General features: G+C 38.2%; 2 protein-coding genes across 2 annotated transcripts; both read left to right on the forward strand.

The window, feature by feature from the left end:
- Window positions 1-764: 764 nt before the first annotated feature.
- On the forward strand, window positions 765-1936 carry LOC107810841 (kirola-like). The gene is made up of 2 exons (XM_016635672.2): window positions 765-1004; window positions 1491-1936. The coding sequence occupies exons 1-2, from the start codon at window positions 818-820 to the stop codon at window positions 1742-1744; spliced, it is 441 nt and encodes a 146-aa protein (XP_016491158.1). The 5' UTR covers window positions 765-817; the 3' UTR covers window positions 1745-1936.
- A 3665-nt stretch (window positions 1937-5601) lies between these two features.
- On the forward strand, window positions 5602-6999 carry LOC107810840 (kirola). Its single transcript, XM_016635671.2, has 2 exons — window positions 5602-5749; window positions 6529-6999. The coding sequence occupies exons 1-2, from the start codon at window positions 5641-5643 to the stop codon at window positions 6783-6785; spliced, it is 366 nt and encodes a 121-aa protein (XP_016491157.1). The 5' UTR covers window positions 5602-5640; the 3' UTR covers window positions 6786-6999.
- Window positions 7000-20945: the final 13946 nt, after the last annotated feature.

The following is a 20945-nucleotide window of genomic DNA, read 5'->3' on the forward strand; positions in this document are numbered from 1 at the left end:
CGAATTCTGCTTTTAACTTTTTAAGTTGACTTCCCAAATCCCAACTACTCAGGAAACAGTTGAGCTTGTTTGCCTAGATCTAACACAATATATAATGCATACGACCCCATAACAAAATCTGTATTTTCACGTTTATTACACTGAAAAAAAAAAGATAAAACATTATATAGCAGACAAGATAAAACCTTCTTTGTCAAAACAAAATACAAAATATGTACTAAGAGAAAATCACCAACATATCGTTACGGATTCACTTGTTTGATAAAGATGATCTTCTTTTGTGGATATTTACATAAATAATTGATCGAATTTATTGTTTATACATAAATTATACACTGATTATATAAGGGTATATAACTATTATACATCCGTCGACTAGTTCGTTTCAGCAATTAGTTGAACAACTACTTAAATTAATTCTTTTTTTAATATAAGTATTGAAATTCAATTGTCTTCATTCTTTTATAACAGTAAAATTAATGCTCATAATTTTGTGAGCCTTACATTAATTAAGGACCGCGTAGTCGTAAACCAACTATAAAATGAATATAATAAGCTGTAAATTTATCTACAGCATTTTTAGTTAGCGTGCGTACGTAAAAATTCAAATCGAGAGACAAACTTATAACTTACTACAACCTAATTATATACGAAATGAACTAACACTAACCTTCGTCCCCACTAATTAAAAATCGTGGATCATGTTTTATACTAGCTTTGCATACAGCTAATTAAAATCTATATAGACTACAACTTTTGAACATTTTCTCACACCACTTTCTTTTCACAACTTTTAGCTACTCCGAAAAAAGTAATTATGGGAGTGAAAGGCAAGTTGATTGCTTCAGTAGAGGTGAAGTGTGGAGGACATTTAGTTCATGATATTATTCACACTAATACTCATCATTTACCTAATATATGCCCGGGTAAGCTCCACGGTTTTGAGATTCATGAAGGTGGAACTGTAAAGGTTGGTTCGGTAGTTAGCTGGAAATATAACGACGGTAATACACATTTTTCTTCTTCTCTGTATATGATTGCTCGCATCAATTAATGTTTTTACACTTAGGTGTTCGATATGACATGGTCATTTTTCAAGAAAATACGTTTAGTTACCATAAAATGTAGTCCAAGTAAATTATTTGGCATCGAAAAGGAAAAAAGAACATCTTTCACTTATGTGTGGAAACTGTTTCGGTGCAACTCGCTAAACTTTTAACTTCATATGACATACTCCAACTAATTAACAGTTAGACGTTATTATTAATCATTTGTACTATGAACTTTTGTCAAAATACTCTCCAAACTGATTAATATATTGTCTGCATAATATTTTTCTTTCAGTCACTAAAACAAATACCAAAAAATATTTTTCATACATTTTCGGGACAAAACTTCTTTCATGAAAAATTATTTCAATCGTACCAAATACAATATAATCAAATTTATGTTTTTCCTCGTTTATTATCTCTTGTATTTTTGGATTGCAGATGGAAAAGATAAGATTGCTAAGCAAGTGATTGAAGCGATCGATCATCAGAAGAAATCAATCACTTGGAAAGTGATTGGAGGAGATCTATTAGAGTTGTACAATTCTTTCACTATTATTTCATCCAATGATCACCAATGGACTACATGGACATTTGTGTACGAGAAGAAAACTGAAGACGTCCCAGAGCCTCTCGTTCTCTTAGGTTTAGCCCTTGGTGTGACCAAAGATATCGAGTGTCACCTTCTCAAGTAATAGAAAATCTATGCTATTCAGTGGCTCATAGCCATATATTTGGCAATATTGGCTGCTAGTTATTATAACTAGCCTGTGAAATAAATAATGTTGTGTATGAAGAAAATATTATATATATGCCACTCTCCTCCTATGGATGTATTCCTGATGGTCAATATATATGTTAAGATATTATGTATTTTGCAAGTTTGATATTTACTTTTAACAATGACGATATATTTATCAGTGTGCTATTGACGTTATTTTTCTCAACCATCTTTTTGGGGTTCCCCCGGTAGTTATATGGGGACTAAGATATACAGAGGTTCATTATGAAGTAATTAATTTATGAGATTAAGTTGTAAACACCTAAAGAATTAATAACTTATAATACATCGAAAGTGTAAAGAAACTTTTATACTATCTGGTTGTCACGACTCAAAATTTGACTAGCCGTGATTGCACCTAACCCAACCCGCTAGGTAAGCCAATTAACAGCTATCGATTTTGATGAGATTAATTAAGAGGAGAAATGATAAAACAACTGAATTATTATACAAAGAATTCCCAAGGACTGATAGTACAAATCATGAGGTTCTAAGATTTAGAGTTTACAAAGTTGTTATGAAGTAAATACATCATATGTTTGAAATATACATGAACAGATTAAAATTTTAAACCTACCAAGGACAAGAGGCAACTGTAACCGGAACGCAGGTGCATCTTCAAATCTAGCTTCCGCCATACACAACAACATCAACATTTAATATCTGCACGCAAGGTGCAGAAGTGTAGTATGAGTACAACCGACCACATGTACTCAATAAGTAACAAACCTAACCTTAACTTGAAAGTAGTGACGATTTGGGACAAGGGTCAGAGTCCAACTCCAATAACTAGCAACAGTTCACATCAATATAAATAAGATGGTACAAGAAATAACTCAAAGATATGATGCTCAACTCGTTCACAATTACTGAAAGTAGGCAAGCTTTTCAAGTATAACAGTAAATTCCAAATCTTTCACCGAAAACACCAAAAATGTAAGTTTGAAAACTGTGATTTTTTCCAAAAACGTCCAACAACAGGTAAGATATTTCATTATCAAAAGGCAAGAGGAAAGTACATCTCTATGCCTACATGTCAATGTATGCATGCCAACTGTAATACAATATAGTGATGAAATTAACCATATGCATACTCTCGGTGAATCAATGCACTTAGTCCTCCCAATCGCTCATATCCTCATAGTCACTCAGTCCTCACAGTCACTCAATCCTCCTAGTCACTCAGCACTCGCACTCCGCACTCGCACTCGCACTCAGTAGGTACATGCGCTCACTGGGGATGTGTACAGACTCCGGAGGGGCTCCTTCAGCCCAAGCGCTATAATAAACCAATTATGGCATAATCAATAACATATGCCGCGGCGTGCAAGCCACTCCCATCATAAATCAATAGTACTTGCTGCGGTGCAGCCCAATCCCATCAACATCCTCACAATCAGGCCCTCAGCCTCGCTCAGTTATCAATCTCTCCAGTCTCTCGGGCACACAATGTCATAAAAAAATCAGCCCAAAAAAAATGATATGATTATCAATAAATGGTAACAGAGACTGAGATATTATATGCATATAAATGCGTACGACTGAGTATGTAATTGCGATGTAAGCAAATAACTCAATAGTAGAAATGACCTTAGTGGGTCCCAACAGAATAAACATGTAGCCTAGACATGATTTCTAACATGGATCACCGCTCAATAGCTCTAGTATGTACAGATTTTATGGTTACAGATAAGATCAGGTAACTACACAGTACCACAGAAATAACAGAGTTACAATTCACATGGTGCACGCCCACATGCCCGTCACCTAGCATGTGCGTCACCTTTACACCAAACACATAACACGTATATTCAGGGTTCATACCCTCAGCACCAAGTTTAGAAGTGTTGCTTACCTCGAACAAGCCAAATCCAATACCGAGCAAGCCAAATGATGCTCCAAAGATGCCATCATGCGCCTACCGACCTTCGAACGACTCGAAACTAGCCAAAAGCAACTCAAATACATCAAATAATGCCAAAGAAAACAAACCTAATCGATAAAGGTTAAATCTTTAATCAAAATCCCAAAATCGACCAAAAAGTCAAACCCGGGCTCGTGCCTCGGAACCTGACAAAACTCACAAAATCCGACAACACATTCAATTACAAGTCCAACCATACTAGTTTCACCCAAATCCGATTCCGAATCGATGTTCAAAACTCAAAAATTTACTCTATGAAACTTTGGACAAAAACCTCCAATTTTCTCTTTAAAATTCACAATCCAATTACCAAAAATGAAGATAGATTCACGAAATATAACCAAAACCGGGTAGAAAACACTTACCACAATTCATATGGTGAAATCGCCTCAAACATTACCCATATCCGAGCTCCCCAACTTAAAATATGACCAAATGAACAAACCCTCAATATTAAATATTTTTGCGTAGTTATTCTGCCTCGTTTCGTGTGCCAAACAATCCCGAACTAGTCACGTTACACTTTTGATGCCTTTAATGGATTTCTTGTGAAATTTCAGTCACGTTACGCTTTTGAATCACTCCATTTGACCTTATAATGAGGGAGATATGTTGGTTTCAATATTTGGAAATAATCTAGATTTTTAAATACGAAGCCAGTGGCAATTGCGTAATTAATCTGAAAAATATTGCAACCCAATTCTTAGTAAAATGACCATAAAGTCCTCATACGATGTCCAAATTCGACGATTATTTTTGCTATTACTCCGTAATTACGATACAGATCTAATGCTTCAATAAAAACAGAAATATTAAAGCTCATTTGCTTAATGTGGTACCATTTATGCTTGAAATAACGACGTTGGAATATAAAAACGAGCGCAACACAACCCAAACTTATCTGAAACTCACCCGAGCCCATGGGGACCCTGTCCGAACATACCAACAAGTCCCATAAAATAACACGGACCTACTCGAGGCCTCATATCACGCATAACAACATCAAAACAATGAATCGCACCTCAAATCAAACTTAATGAATTTTTCCAAACCTTCGAATTTCAATTTTTGCCAATTAGTGCCGAATTCTTCTAGAAATATCCAATTGCAAATCCGGACATACGCCCAAGTCTGAAATCACCATATGGACCTAACTGAACTATCAAAACTCTAATCCGAGGTCAAATGCTAAAAAGTCCAACTTGGTCAAGTCTTCAAACTTAAAGCTTCAATCATGAAGTTCATTCTTCCAAATAGATTCCGCACAACCTGAAAACCAAAACCGGCGATTCACACACAAATACTCGTGCCCTCAAACTACCGAGCGAAGTGCAAATGCTTAAAACGACTGGTCGGGTCGTTACACTGGTCCTCTAAAAAACATCTATAGGTAATCCTTCATAAAAAATTGAATCTATATGTAAGACATGTTATCTGCTACGCAAGTAAAGGTTATCTGATAATATACATAAAATTACAATGTCACTGTATATAAGTTTGATGATGTTGTGAAATCTATTTTCATCACCAGTTTTTGAAAGTCTACCTATGATTTTTGGTAATATGAGAGACTTCGCCGCAGTAATGTTGCCTTTCATGTAAAATCATTAAATTGGTTATTTCAAAAAGGAAAGGAAAAATGTATTAGCCCTTAGGAAGAGCTTTCACTAAGAATATTTAGAATTTCATGAATGAATATTTCATTATTTGGGACCTCAGAATGGGATTCGATAAATACAAGTAGTAGTAAAGTAAAAAATGTGCGTTGTGGATAAGGTTCTCTACTTTCTAAACATAGCTAATTAAATCTATATAAGGACTACAACATATGAACATTTTCTCACCACTTTCTCTTCACAACATTTTTGTCATACGAAGGAGAAACTATGGGTCTGAAAGGCAAGTTGACTGCTTCAGTAGAGGTGGAGTGTGGAGGACACTTGTTTCATGACCTTTATCAAAATAATCCTCATCAACTATGCACTATAAGCCCTAGTAAGGTCAAACATTTTGAGATTCTTAAAGGTGGAATAATAAAGATTAGCTCAATAGTTAGTTGGAAATATAACAACGTTAATACCTATTTTCCCTTTATCCCTATATATATGACTTACTTGCATCAAACATCTTTCATAGGAAATTACGTCAGTCATACCTTAACTTTGAAGTTCAGATTACTTATTCCCCAACTAACAATTAGACGTTATTATAAATTTTTAGTTAGTACTTAAAGGTTTTCATTCACACACCTTAGGATGCAGTCTTTTTCGAATCCTGCGTGAACTCAAGATGCCTTGTGCACCAGAGTACAGCCCATTTTTTACTTAAAGGTTTCAGTAAAACACTCTCCAATTTGCAAAAATTATTGTTAGTCTTTAATATATGCTTTCCCTAATATATCTTTCACTTGCCAGCCAAATACACAAATTATTTTTTAGAATTTTTTAATAAAATCATTTTATGGGAATTTACTTCAACGATACCAAAAAGAGTATAATCATATTTACTGCTTTCCCTACTTATTTCCATATTTTCCACACAATATCAAATGTTCTTATATTTTAAATATATTCTATTTAGGAAAAAGAAACAGACACAGTCCAATCTTCATGAGCTTCAAACAATTTTTGGAGATATGAAAATGCAAAAACAAGGAAAAACTAAGGAAATAAGATGAAGATATTGTTTTGTGAATGTTTTATATCTTTTATGAGGAATTAGACAGCTGAACTAATAGTAACATCTCTTGTATTTTGGTATTTTAATGTTTATAGGCGGAAAAGATACGACGGTTAAGGAAGTGATCGAAGCCATTGATCCTCAGAAGAAATCAATCACTTGGAAAGTAATTGAAGGAGATCTGTTAGAGTTGTACAATTCCTTCACTATTATCACATCCTGTGAACAGCAGTGGACTACATGGACATTAGTTTACGACAAAAAAACTAAAGATATACCCGAGCCTATCGCTCTTTTGGGTTGTGCCCTTGATATGACCAAAGATATAGAGGGTCACCTTCTCAAGAAATAGAACATCTATGCTGTTCGGTGGATCTATACATATGCGGATGCATATTATGTTTATACAGACACATATGTGTATGTGTTTGTTGATGAATAATTAACAATATTGGATAGTTCTAGCTAGCACGTGAAATAAATAATGTAATGTTTAAAGAATATATTATGTATGCCAGATACCTTCTATGGATGTACTTCAAATGGTCAATATATATAAGATATTATGGAGTACATGATAATTATTAGTGTGGTATTCTCGTTCTTGTTATTTTTCATCTCCCCCTCCCCCATGTTGTAATATGGGGACTAACATTTTTATAGGTTCCTGATTGGGTTTTATGCAATTCATTAATTTCCACCATCATTTTTTGGAAAAGTGTAGCTATGATGTTTTTGAATATCATAGACTTAGCAGTTTGTGATCTTTCATGTAAAGTCGTGAAATTGGTATTTTCCGCCGGGAAAGGAAAAATATTAAGGAGAATGAAAACCAACTGAATGTAAATTATGAAATATTCTACTGTAAAAATGATCCCGCCGTTTTTATTTATGTGATTTATGTTTAAATTTTGTTTAAAAAATTAAAGAATACCACATTCTAAATTAGTTATGGAAAAATCTAACTGTGACGTTTGTGAATATTAGATTCAAGAAAGGAAAAGAGAAGTAGAAGGAAAAGCGAGATATTTGCCCTAAAAGGAACCTCTGGTCCTTGCCAAGAATATTCAAGTGTTCCATGAATAAAAGTTTCATTCTTGGGACCTCAGAATGGGATTCGATAAAACGCAGCATCATACGAGGACCATATAAAAGCAAAAAACCAGCTAAGTACACTTATTGGAAAATGCAGACCAATTTGGAACAAAGAGAATTTACTTAACGTTTTTAGGTGTCTAGACCCAAACCAAGGGCAAACAACACAAATCAAGTGTCGGGAATCCCGTGGCGCTAGTGAGTTTCTTGTTCTTCTTGTGGTTGCTGATTCTGGTGTGGTTCCAGCTTGTCTGGGGAATTGTTTAAAGTGGTTTAAGTTCTGTATAATACTCTCCCAAGGTTTTCATATCAATCCTAGGTGATTTCAAGTCTTCCAAAGTGATTCTAGTGCCGAGAAACCCGAATTGATTTCTAGTTTCGCTTCCTTGTTCTTGTGGCTGCATTGAAAGGATATTTCGTGGTGAACTAAGCTCAAATTGGAGTTGTTCTATCTGTTTAAAGGTAAGGAATCTCTTACTCTACATGTATTTAAGCTTATCCAAGTTATGGCTAAGTCGTTGAAGCTAGAACTTATGAGATATCGATCGAAAGGCTTGTTAGTAATACTGTTGATTGTTGGACTGTTTGGGAGGTATCTTGCAGCATTTTATGGATGGAAAATATACAAAATAATCTGAGTATATTGTGTTGTCATTATCACCATTTTCTTGAATATAAATAAGAGGGAAATAGTTCAAAATATAATGCTATTAGACATGAACCGAGCTTGCAGCTCGACGTGTTATTGCACTGGTTGTGTTCCATATAGCTACTGGTTGTTGTTTGAGCGGTTTGGTGACTTTTAATAACTTATGGGATATAGTACAAACAGGGAGGTGTTGTCCGTTTTCTTGCAGAATATTGGTTGTTTTGACATATGAGAGTTACAATGCTTATACGATGATGACGAAATCTGTTTACTCATTGTAGATGTAAGAAGATCATATTGAGCTTGGTTGACGATTGGAGAGAAGATTTGCAAAGGTATGTTAAGGCACTTCCTTCTTTCTTTTTGCATAATTTAAAGTGAAATGGACATAAACGATACACTATTTCATAACGGATCTACTTCGAGCAACTAAGGTTGTTAATGTTGTTCTTTCCTTATAAAGTTATTCTATGCATGTATGTATGATCCTTGAATCCTATTGAGGTTCATATTGATGGTATGGATGCCCATAACGTTAATAGAAGGTGCAACGACCTTATGTCACTTCGAAAGATTTAGAACGTGATTCTATGAGTCCAACATGCATTATATATGTATCTATTTTACTCTACCGAGCCGCGCTATAGTCGGTCGGGTACGACACCTATTGTTCAACCACTGATCAGTTGGATTTTACCGAGCTACACGTGGTCGGGTATGATTTTACCGAGCCTTATGATGGTCGGGTATGTTTTTACCGAGCCTATTACGACCGATACAATATGACGATGATGATGCCCACAGAGGCGTATGTTTTTAAAAGTTTATGTGCATATATATGTATCATGCATTTCATATTAGTAGCCCTCACATGCACTCAAATGTTACAGGTTGTATCTTCTCTATCTCTCTTTGCATTATTATTAATAATATATGCTTTCCTGCCTTACATACTCAGTACTTTATTTGTACTGATGTCCCTTTTGCCTGGGGACGTTGCATTTCATACCCGCAGGTCCCGATAGACAGGATGACAATCCTCCTAGTAGGCTATCAACTCAACGGAAGATGTTGCTGCACTCCACTTGCTTCAGAGTTGCTTATTTGGTCAGTATGCTTTGGACATGTAATGATTGGCATGGTGAGGCCATGTCCCGATATTTATGACGTTTATATACTCTTAGAGTCTTGTAGACAAATGTCATGCATATGGATACTTGTATGGCCTTGTCGGCCTATGTTTTCAGTGTACAAATGATGATGTCTGCGTCATAGGCCCATATGTCACATATATAAGTTTGTATATCATGTTGGGTCGTCCTGTGTCGAGTATTCCCTTATGTTTTGTTCTGGTTATCTCATACGGCCTTTTTGGCCCATTCACCCATGATGGTATGATAAGAAAGATACGTTACGTTGGTACTCGGTTGAGTAAGACAACGGGTGTCCGTCGCGACCCTCCAATTTGGGTTGTGACATTTACCATGAGTGATAGAATCTATATTGCATGAACAATTGAAACCCTAGCTTGAAGGATCTAGAAGATACAGAGAGTAGAGAGGAAGAAGCAAAAAATGATTTTTCATTTTTTTATAATGCACTGTTATAGTGAGTAACAGTATTTAATAACATAACTAACACTCACGTGTTTCTCACATGTGCATGTGTACATTGTCTAAAATACTCCTCTCGTTATAACTAACTCTACTCCTCTACTCCTCAATACTCCCCTCAAGCTGGAGGGTGGAAGATTAACACAACAAGCTTGGATACTAAGAAGTTATGTTGTGCAGCAGTCAATCATTTTGTTAGAAGGTCTACTAACTGCAATGAAGAGGAAACATAATATGGATATATAAGCCATGTCTTGATCTTTTCTCTCACAAAATGATAGTCTATCTCGATATGCTTTATTTTCTCGTGAAATATTGGATTCCTAGCTATTTGTGTTGTTGCCTTATTATCACAAAACAAAGAAACATGTTTAGACATAGTTATCCCCAAATCTTCTAGTATTCCAGTCGGCCATGCAATCAATACAGTTACAACAACCATACTTATGTACTCAGCTTCTGCTGAGCTCATGCTCATTGTTGGTTGCTTCTTTGACTTCCAAGATATCAAAGAATTACCTAACTTCACAACTTAATATGTCACAGATCTCCTTGTATTGAGGCATGGTGCCTAATCAGAATCACAGTATGCACTTAATGATCAATGGCTTCTACTTCCATCAATAACCCAAACCTGGTGCCCTTTTTATATATCTCACCACTCTCAAGGCTGCCTCCATGTGTGATTGTTTGGATTTTTTGCATAAACTGACTCAAAGTTTGGACTGCAAAACTTATGTCAAGTGTGGTGATAGTTAGATATATAACCTCTCTATCAACCTTTGAAATGCTGAATTGTCCCTTAACTCTGAATCACCTGTCTATCATACTCCACTGATGTCAATTTTTTATTCAACTCTATAGGAGTTTCAACTGGTTTTGCACCACTTAAGCCTACCTCTAAGATCAATTCTAGAGCATTCTTCCTTTGGTTGAGTAAGATCCCTTTCTTGGACCGTGAGATCTCAATTCCAAGGAAATATCTTAACTAACCTAAGTACTTTACCATGAACTTGGTATGCAATATTGTCTTAGCATCATTGACTAGATTGGGACAACTTCGAGTAATAAGTAAATCATCCACATACACTAGTATGTTGACCATCTCTTTTCCTTGTTGCTTTGTGAATATGGAATGATCAAATGCACTTTGTTTATCGCCACTATGAACAAATGCATCAGTGAGCTTTAGTGTCCATTGTATGGATGCATGTTTAAGGCCATAGAGAGATTTCATAAGCCTGCACACTTTTAACACCCCCTGCTTATGAAATCCCTGAGACAACTGTATATAAACCTCCTCATAGAGGTCCTCACTGTAAGAAGACATTGCTAACATTCATTTGGTATAAATGTCATCCCTTTGCAACAGCTATGTTTATAATAGTCCTCACTGTGACCATTTTTACTACATGGGAAAATGTGTTATGGTAGTCCGGCCCTTCCTTTTGATTGTACCCCTTGGCAACTAGCCTTGTCTTGTATCTCTCTACCTCTCAATTAGCCTTGTATTTAATTTTGTATACCCATTTTGACCCAATGGCCTACTTCCTAGCTGGTAAGTCCATAATTTCCCAAGTATGATTGTCTTCAAGGGCTTTGATTTTCTGTTGCATAGCAGCAACCCATCTGCTATCAATTGAAGCCTGATGAAAAGTACTAGGCTCAACTTCCACTAAGAAAGCCTGCAAGTATGCTGTGAGCACCTAATTTTTTACCATAATTGTGATTTTTCAACACTTTTTAGTATGTAAATAATTTTAAGTTTAATCTACATATTTTAACCTTAACTTTATTTTTAGTAGGTTTTATTTAAGAAAATTAAAAATCACAAAAATTATATGTTCTTGATTTTAAAATATTTAGCTAGTATTTTTATTTTACACTCTTAAAAAAAAATATATTGATTAAAGCAAGAGTCAATGAGTCATTTTCATGTGGCAAGATTCTTCCTTATCTTTTGTAACAAACTTACATGCTCTCTCAAAAAATGCACATGCCCATACACACTCTTTTTCTTGGCCACCAATTAATTCCTATACCTAGACCTATATATTTTTCACTCACCCAACACACAAAAGGTAGATCTGAAAATAGAGAGAAGGGGGAGGGGGGGAAACAGAGACGGAAAAATAAAGAGAGGGGATGAATAGGCAGTGAGAAATAACACTTTAGAACAGAGGATTCCACTGATTTTCTCACTATTAACACCATAGAACAAAGGGCCTCCAAGGTCGTTCTCAAAGTTTGAAATAAATTCGAGGCTGAGCAACAAAAATGTGATTTTGTTGAGAGATCCGATTTTTTTTTTTTTTTTGAAAAATCTGGTAGTCGAGTTCCTATATGAGGTCGCAGGTTCGTTGGTTCCGTCGGATGTTCGCGGTCTCTGTCGCTGATTTGGAGTATTCTAAGTCGAGTTAGCGGCATCAGATTCATTTGTAACTGTTAGATTATTTCTCTTGTTTAATAAAGAAGACTCGCACCAGAGGTTCCTACTCTTATCCCTCTATTATTTCAAGTTTTACTCCATGTGTTATTATGTGATATTAAGCATGATATTGGCCCATTGTCTTCTAATTCTTCTGGGTTAAAGTTCTTGATGAAGTCATTAGAAATTTGGAGTATTATACAAAGTTATAAAATCTGTTTTCCATATGAGTTTTAATTTATAAGAAATTTCAAGATTTGCTTTAGGTGAAACTTTGGTCAAGGATATCTTGATTCATCTAGTTCTGACCATTTTCCTTCATAGTTTTTTTTTATCTCTATTGAAATTTAATTTGGTTCCTAATATTGCCAAAATTATTTTCTCACTGCCAAAGGGAATGATAAGTAGTATATTGAATTTTATTTTTCATAAATTGGATATGAGAATTCACATGGTTTAGAGCGTGGGTATTTGTGCGTTTTCTTTCAATCTTTTCCCTTTTTGCATATGGTTTGGGCCCTACTTTGTCAATAACGGTAAATGGGTTGTATGTATTTGAGAAAAATTTAGGTGATATCTTTAAGTTGTCATTTCTTGCCGGCTTCACATGGTATTAAAATGTAATTATAATCTTTCAAGGCCATCCTCTTTGTTTATAATTGTAGATTGCTTTAGGCGCATAAATAAATTATCGTGACTATGGGTACGGTTCCCGTGGCATAGTCATGATACGCAAATCCCAATTCGAGTGTGCGTTTCACGTGACTCGACTATAACTTAAAATATTAATAAAAATAAACATGCCGTAAATCGTGGGTGCATTTCATGTGGCGCGGTTTGCAATGTGTACCACAACGACAAGTGTACGACATCGTGACTTGTTCCATAAATAATTCCATAAATACTAAAAATGGTTTTAAAAGTTAAAAATGCACAATAGGTTTTCAAACATGTAATAAATCAGATAATTAGGCCAAGTATCAATTATTAAGCGACCGTGCTAAAACCACAAAACTCGGGAGTGCCTCACACCTTCTCCCGGGTTAACAGAATTCCTTACCCGGTCTTCTGTATTCATGGACCATAAATAGAGTAAAATTTCCTCGATTTGGGAGTTTAAAATAAACTGGTGACTTGGGACACCATAAATTATTCCAAGTGGCGACTCTGAAATAAATAAATAATCCTATTTCGATTAATGTCACTTAATTTGGAAAAACTCCCTTATCCCATATCCTCTTCGGGAAAAAGGAGGTGTGACAGCTCTGGCGACTCTGCTGGGGACAAGAACCCAGAATCTCTGGTTTCGCAGACCAGAATTCGAGCTTAGAATAACTGTTATACTTGATTTTTGTCTATTATCTGATTTTTACGTGTTTGAGCCTAATGTGCTAAATGCCGCTTTTTACCGCTTTGATATTGTTTGAACTGTATATAAACTGCTACGAAACCCTCCTTCTCTCTGAGTCTTCTAAATCTTCTGGGGAGCGTGCGCTTCGCGTGGCTTCTTTTCTGTTAGAGTCATATCCTAATTTTAGAACGAGATTCGGACAAGTTGCAAAGTCGGTGAAGCTTCTATATTCTCGGTACGCTGCCATCCCCAGCTCGAGTTGTCCGCTCGGGTAAGCCAGGTCTTAAACAATACACCCAAGATTTAAAACTTAGAATAACACAGCCTCATGTCGGATCCCTAGTAGGTACGTTTGCTTGCATCACGTGCATTTGTCTTAGGGGACTCAACACAGGGGTTGGGTCCGTCTAGGATAGGTGCACCCGAAAATCAAAAGACCATCCTGATGCATTCTTTACGTGCTACTTGTGCATTAATTTGCTTGGCTTGTATGTTGACCGGCTTCTAGAGTAGGGAAAGAAAATTAAAAAAAAAAAAGAAAAGAAAAACCAAGAGTGAGGTAGGATAGAAAAATGCCCGGTTTTGATAATCCCGATATTCAAAAATCCCGTTACTCTGCCAAAGTTTCAAAAAAAAAGAAAGAAAAAAAATCATTTCAAAACAAATCATATCTTTCTGTGCATCAAGATGGACCGAACTACGCAGGTTTGATTCTCACTGGATGTGAGATACGTAGGCAACCCTCATCGGGTCCGGCCCCATTTTTGCAAAAATAACCAGAAAATATGAAAATGCATCATTTTGTCATAAATAAATTTAGGGGATGTCACTTTCTGTCCAAATAGCCAGAAACGTCCCGACGGGACGTAGGAAGTTTGTTTTACCAGAATAGCCACCTATGGCTCTTTTTCTAATTTTGGCCACTTAGCAAGCACAGCTTTAAAATCTTCATTTCTGAAGGGCCGTATTTGCAAAGGTGGTCTTGAGTTGTTTGAGTTTTATTTTGCACAAATAATCTTTCTTATGGGGTCAAAAATAAAAATCAAAAATCAAAAATCACTTATTTTTAACCAGTCGCCTTAAATAAAAATGTGCAAGATGAGCACTGTTGAAAATATACCTTTTCGAGTCGTAGACGAGATTCCACTAGGACTCCATATGTGGTGGAATGACCTGGGGGAAGTCAGCAAGCGTTCTGTGACAAAGGCTTTAGGTGGGCTCACTGGTCTTCTGGAAATTAAACCAAAAGTTGATATAATCGAAGCTTTGATACCGTTTTGGGACCCGACACACAATGTTTTCCACTTCTCTGATTTTGAGTTGACCCCTACACTAGAGGAGATAGCAGGTTATGCTGGTTTCGAAGGGAAGTTAAGGTATCAATATCCAGTAGCACCAAGAACTGTAACCCCTCATAAGTTTTTGGACCTCTTCAGTATTAGCCGGCAGGTTAAAGATGAAAATTTAGCCGGAGGATTCTGCACATTCCGTTTCTTATACAGCCGGTATGGGGACCCCCACGGATTTGAGGCTCCGGACACTGGTTTGAATCATCAGGGAAATAAAGACAAATGGAAAGCACGGGGGTTTAGCCTTTGTGTGGCATTTTTAGGCACTCTGATATGCCTAAGGAGTGATAGACATATAGAATTGGGGCTCGCAGGAGTGGCCGACTTTATGGTCAAAAAGGCCAATGGCACTATCATACCGATGATTCTCGTAGAAATTTATCGAGCTTTAACCGCTTGTCGAGCCGGGACAAAGTTTTTTGAGGGTTGCAACTTGCTTTTACAAATGTGGTTAGTAGAACATCTTTGTCATCGCCCAGGTTACATGAACTACGGTCTGACCGGACTCAATTGCATCGAAGAATATGAAAACCGAGTAAACGGTCATGAGTTTCCAGAAGGTACTGAGGCATGGTTCGCGTATTTGGGTTCTTTAAACGCAAATCGAATTGAGTGGACTTTCGGTTGGCTCCCGGTCGATGAAGTTATTTATATATCCGTCGGAGTGTGCTTTCTTTTATTAATGGGTCTTCAGAGTATTCAGCCATATGCCCCGCATCGGATCCTATGCTAATTGGGCAGATACCAAACAGTCCCCTATGACGAAGATTTGAGTCCACAGGTTATTGAACTATGCCCAAAAGCCATATTTCCAGAAGAAAGGGTTCGTCAGATTTGGCACCAATGTAGGTTCTTGAAACCACAGACTCAAGTACGAGATTTGTCCATGGGTGAAGTAGGATCCAACTACACCATATGGTATGGTAAAATAAGTCGGGTCGATCAAGAGCCAGAACAGCCCGCCAAAAGGCCCCATGTCCAACAATTCACCGATGGAGCACGAGAGCAATGGGTTTGGTTAGCTAAAGAAAAGGAATACCAGACTACTATAAACAAACTAGAAGAACAAATTGAAAAAATTAAATTTGATAGTAGTTTGCAGGTAGCTGAAGATGAAGGGGAAAAGAAGAGGTTGGCTAGGGAAAAAGAAGCCCTTTGAGCCCAAATCCAGAGAATGAAAATAGCCGCCGAGAAACTGGTAAGAAGTGAGAGAGATGAGAAAATTATGACCAACATAAGGCAGAAAGTGCATGATTATGGTTTTGACTTGACAAAGGCCGAAAAGGACTTGTTAAATGCTCAAGCAAAGTTGGCCAAAAGTGCGGAAGAACATGCTAGATTAGCCCACCAGTTGAAGCAGAAATATGACAAAGAAGTAGCAATTTTACAGAAAAAGCTGGTTGCCCTGGAAAATGAAATGGTCAAGCAAATAAAGGATTTCAAGACAGAAAGAGAGCATTGCTATGCATTGATTTACCAACTACAAGAAAGCCTGCAAAAGTTACAAAACCAAAACAACACAGATACACAAGTGTTAGAGGCTCGGGCCCAGCAGATTGGACGTTTGCTTCAAGAAAAAGGTGTCATCAGAATGAGGATAATAGAGATAGCTGATTATGTTGTAATGAAATGCCATGAATGTGAAGACATGACCAAGTCTATATTTTTTGCTTCTGTAATGACATTCGTTCGACAGGTGATGGTTGACCTAGACCACCTTTAAGAAGATATTGCCCGTAGGCCCGTGCGGAGACCGACTGATGTCCCGCAATCCCCCGGAGTACCAGTGGAGGCTCTTATGTACTTTTGATTTTTTTTTAGTTAGTTTTTGAGTTTGTATTTTACTTTCCTCGAGTTTTGTTCATCCTTGTCAAGGTTGCTTATTGCTTTATTTCGAGTCTGTAGATTTTTCTTTTGTAGTCATCACTACTTTTAAGTCCTTGTAATAGAAAATTCAAAAGATGTCTTTTATTAATGAAATATTGAAAAAAAAATCATTTCGCATTTATTTCCCCGAATTACGTAATGATCTGATTCATGCGGCGTCATGATACGTAGGCAATCCCAATAAGATTCGATCATAGTATTAAAAGAAAATAGAGAAAAGAAAACCAAAAAAAAAGAAGAGGAAAATAAAAAGGAGGGAAGAAAGAAAAGAGGGGCCAAACAAAAGAAAAAAGGAGAATGAGAATTGAAAGAGAGAAACACAGCAAAAGGAGAGAGGAAAAATCGGGACTCGAAATTTGGGAAAAGAGCCGGGATGAAACACATAAGCCGTCGCAAAGCATTTAGAAATGTTTAACTGCTCAGGTGCATTGCATCCCCAATATGCGATTCCCTATCTGTTAAATGCTTCAAAACTGACCAAGTTATTTTGTGTGCAGAGAAAGACAGGTTCTGTTTAGGTGGTTAGTTTGTTGGCATCCTGGCATGTCACCCCTATAATACCAGATCAAAGCGCAAGGCAGTCATGACTAGCAAAGAGTCAGACAGGGGTGTTGTTGACCCGCCGAGGGAGATTGTAGAATCAGAGTCTGAATTGAAAGAGGAGGTCCATAGGTTGAAGCATCAATTGGCTGAAATGTATCAAGCCTGGATCAGGGGGCATCCTCCACCTTCATTTCTCGCTAACTACACAGAAAATCCCGCTTTCATCCCACCACTGACACAAGCCCAGAATCCCACTACCGTTGATCTTTCCCCTCAGCATGCACGGGGTTTTACCCCTTTCCATCACTACCCCGGCACCTCGTCCCAAACTTTTCATGCTCCACCAGCCAAAATAACCGCATACCCGGCTCCGACATCTGCTCCTGTTTTTGTAGCCCCTCCGCGAGTTGCCCTCCACTTATCTTCTAGTGAACCCGCGTTCCAAGCTCCAGATACCTAATATTATGCTCCGGAACCAACTTTCAAAGTCACGGATCCTTATTCCTACACCCCTCACTTTGAACCTCCTGTTGAAACTGAGAAACCATCCCGGAATGTGGAGCAGGATGAGATATTCAGGAAAGTGAAGAGTCTAGAGTAATCTTTGAAGAACATGCAAGGGATAGGAAGCCAAGTAAGTGTGGCTTACAAGGATTTATGCTTATTCCCTGATGTCCAACTGCCCGCTGGGTTCAAGATGCCCAAGTTTGACCTGTACGATGTACATGGAGATCCCGTGGCCCATTTGAGAGGTTTTTGCAGCAAGATGAGAGGCGCCGGTGGGAAAGACGAATTATTAATGGCGTATTTCAGTCAGAGTCTGAGTGGGGCGGCTTTGGAATGGTACACCCGCCAAGACGCTAGCAGGTGGTACACATGGGACGACTTGGCTCAGGCCTTTGCTTGACACTTTTAGTACAATATAGACATTGTCCTGGATCGCCTATCTTTGACCAAGGTAGAGAAGAAGCCCAGTGAGAGCTTTAGGGAATATGGTTTCAGATGGAGAGAACAAGCTGCACGGGTCAATCCTCCAATGGAAGAAGATGAGATGGTCGAGTACTTTCTTCAAGCCTTAGAACCTACTTACTTTGGCCATTTGATCTCAGCTATAGGTAAGTCTTTCAACGATGTGGTAAAGATGGGAGGAATGGTGGAAGAGGGACTCAAGTCAAGCAAGATCATGAGTTATTCCACCATAAAAGCAACCACACAGGCAATTCAAAGTGGCACCGGAAGCCTATTAGGCAAAAAGAAGAAAGATGATGTCGCTATGTTTGTCTCTGGATCAGGGCGTGGCCCAAGGGGTTCGCCTCACCAGTACACCCAACCTCGCCCCTAACCTCAAGCCTACACCTAAGCTCTATATAATCCATCCCAACATTATTTCCCACCACAAGACCCTCAATATTCAGTCAGACCACCCCAATACCATGTTCACCACACACAGTCATATGCGCAACCCCCTCCTTACCCGTAATGGCGTGCTCCAACTCCACAAAATCCTTATCCACCCCCAAAACCATACCGAAACCCTACTGGTCCAAGCTTTCGATCGAGGCCGGATTATAGAAAAGAGAGGTAGCAGTGGAAAGACACCTCTTGGAGAGTCGTATACCAGTTTGTTTCAAAGGTTGAGGCAGTTGGACGTTTTGAGGCCGATTGAGCCAAAGACACCAAATCCACCTCCAAGGAACCTTGATTATTCCCTTAGATGCGCATATTGTTCTGATGCCCCAGGGCACGACACAGAGAAGTGTTGGCATTTGAAGAAGGCGATCTAAGAGCTTATTGATACAAATCAAATTGTGGTCCAGAACCCGGAGGCACCAAACATCAACCAAAATCCTTTGCTGGCCCATGCAGAGACACATATGATTGAGATAGTTCATAAGGATGGGGAGCCCAAGAATTCTTCCAAGTCTGTCATGATGATCCGGGCTAGCGAAAGTAATCCAGTTAAAGCTCCAAATTCTGCAAAAGCAATGCCTTTGATAGTTGAAGGGGTGTCGGAGAAGCTAAGCACACTCAACGTGAAGCCATCTGTATTGGTTGTGAAAAGGCCTCCCATTGATGTTGAAGCGAACCAGGAAAAGCAAAAAGTGGTCGTGCCAGGGGTCTCGGGCAAGCCTGTCGTAATCGTGGAAGAGGCTCGTATTACCCCCGTTATTATTAAGTAGTGACCCAGTTACCAATGGTTGACACAAAGGCCGTCCCGTGGAATTACAAACAGGTGATAGTAACAAATAAAGGGAAAGAAGTAGAGGAAGAAGTCAATGAAACCGGAGGACTGACTTGTTCTGGGAGAAGTTTTACCCCAAAAGAACTGAGGAAAGCCAAGCCATTCAAGGATGGCCACATCCCAGTAAAGAAGCCGGTCACCAAAGAAGAGGCTGAAGAGTTCCTGAAAAAGATAAAAATGCAAGACTATTCCATTGTAGAGCAGTTAAGGAAAACACCAGCTCAGATCTCTCTTTTGTCTTTGCTGATACATTCAGATGAACACCGCAAAGCCCTGATGAAGATTTTAAATGGGGCCCATGTTTCTGATAAGATCACGGTAAACCACTTGGAAAAGATTGCTAACAAGATTTTCGAAGCAAACAGGATCACTTTCTCAGATGATGAACTTCCTATGGAGGGTACGGAACACAACCGAGCTCTTTATCTCAGAGTGAAGTGCGAGGATTCTGCTGTCTCAAGGGTATTGGTTGATAACGGTTCTAGTGCAAATATTTGCCCTCTGTCCACTTTGCAAAAGTTGAAGATTGACACTGAAAGGATCCACATGAACAATATATGTGTTCGAGGCTTTGATGGAGGAGGGAAAGATTTTGTCGGTGATATAATGCTCGAATTGTCAATAGGGCCAGTTGAGTTCACTATGGAGTTCCAAGTGCTAGATGTGGCTGTCTCCTACAACTTGTTGTTGGGCAGGCCATGGATACATGCTACCAAGGTAATTTCGTCTTTTCTGCATCAAATGGTAAAGTTCGAATGGGACAGGCAGGAAATAGTTGTGCACGGTGATGAGAACTTATCTGCTTACAATGACACAATTGTTCCATTTATTGAAGTTGAAGATGATAAAGGGCCTTGGGTGTACCAAACATTTGAAACAGTGTCTGTCGAGAAGATTCCTGAAGGAGAATGCATTCCAGGTCCAATGCTACCCTCCGCGTCCGTCATGGTAGCAAATGAAATGTTGAAGAATGGTTTTGTGCCGGGCAAAGGCCTGGGTTCGTCTCTGCAGGGTATTGTACATCCGGTGTGTCCACGTGAAAGTTTCGGTACATTTGGTTTGGGATTCACACTCATAGGGAAGGACATGAAAAAGGCTAAAAATTTGAAAAGAAAGGCATGGTCACTTCCTAAGCCTGTTCCACATATCTCCAAGTCTTTTGTCAAGCCAGGGGTCGCAAAACACCCAATATCAGCGGTCCCAAAACCTGTGGTCGACTTTGATGAAGAGCTGATCAAGAGGTTCCAGAGTTTGTTTGATGAGGTTAACATGGTGAAAATCGGGGAAGGTTCCGGTAATGCCGATGTGCAGCTCGTTGGCCCAAATGTGAAGCTAAGCAATTGGAAAACTACTCC

Source organism: Nicotiana tabacum, chromosome 12, assembly GCF_000715075.1.
Source record: "Nicotiana tabacum cultivar K326 chromosome 12, ASM71507v2, whole genome shotgun sequence".
NCBI lineage: Eukaryota > Viridiplantae > Streptophyta > Magnoliopsida > Solanales > Solanaceae > Nicotiana > Nicotiana tabacum.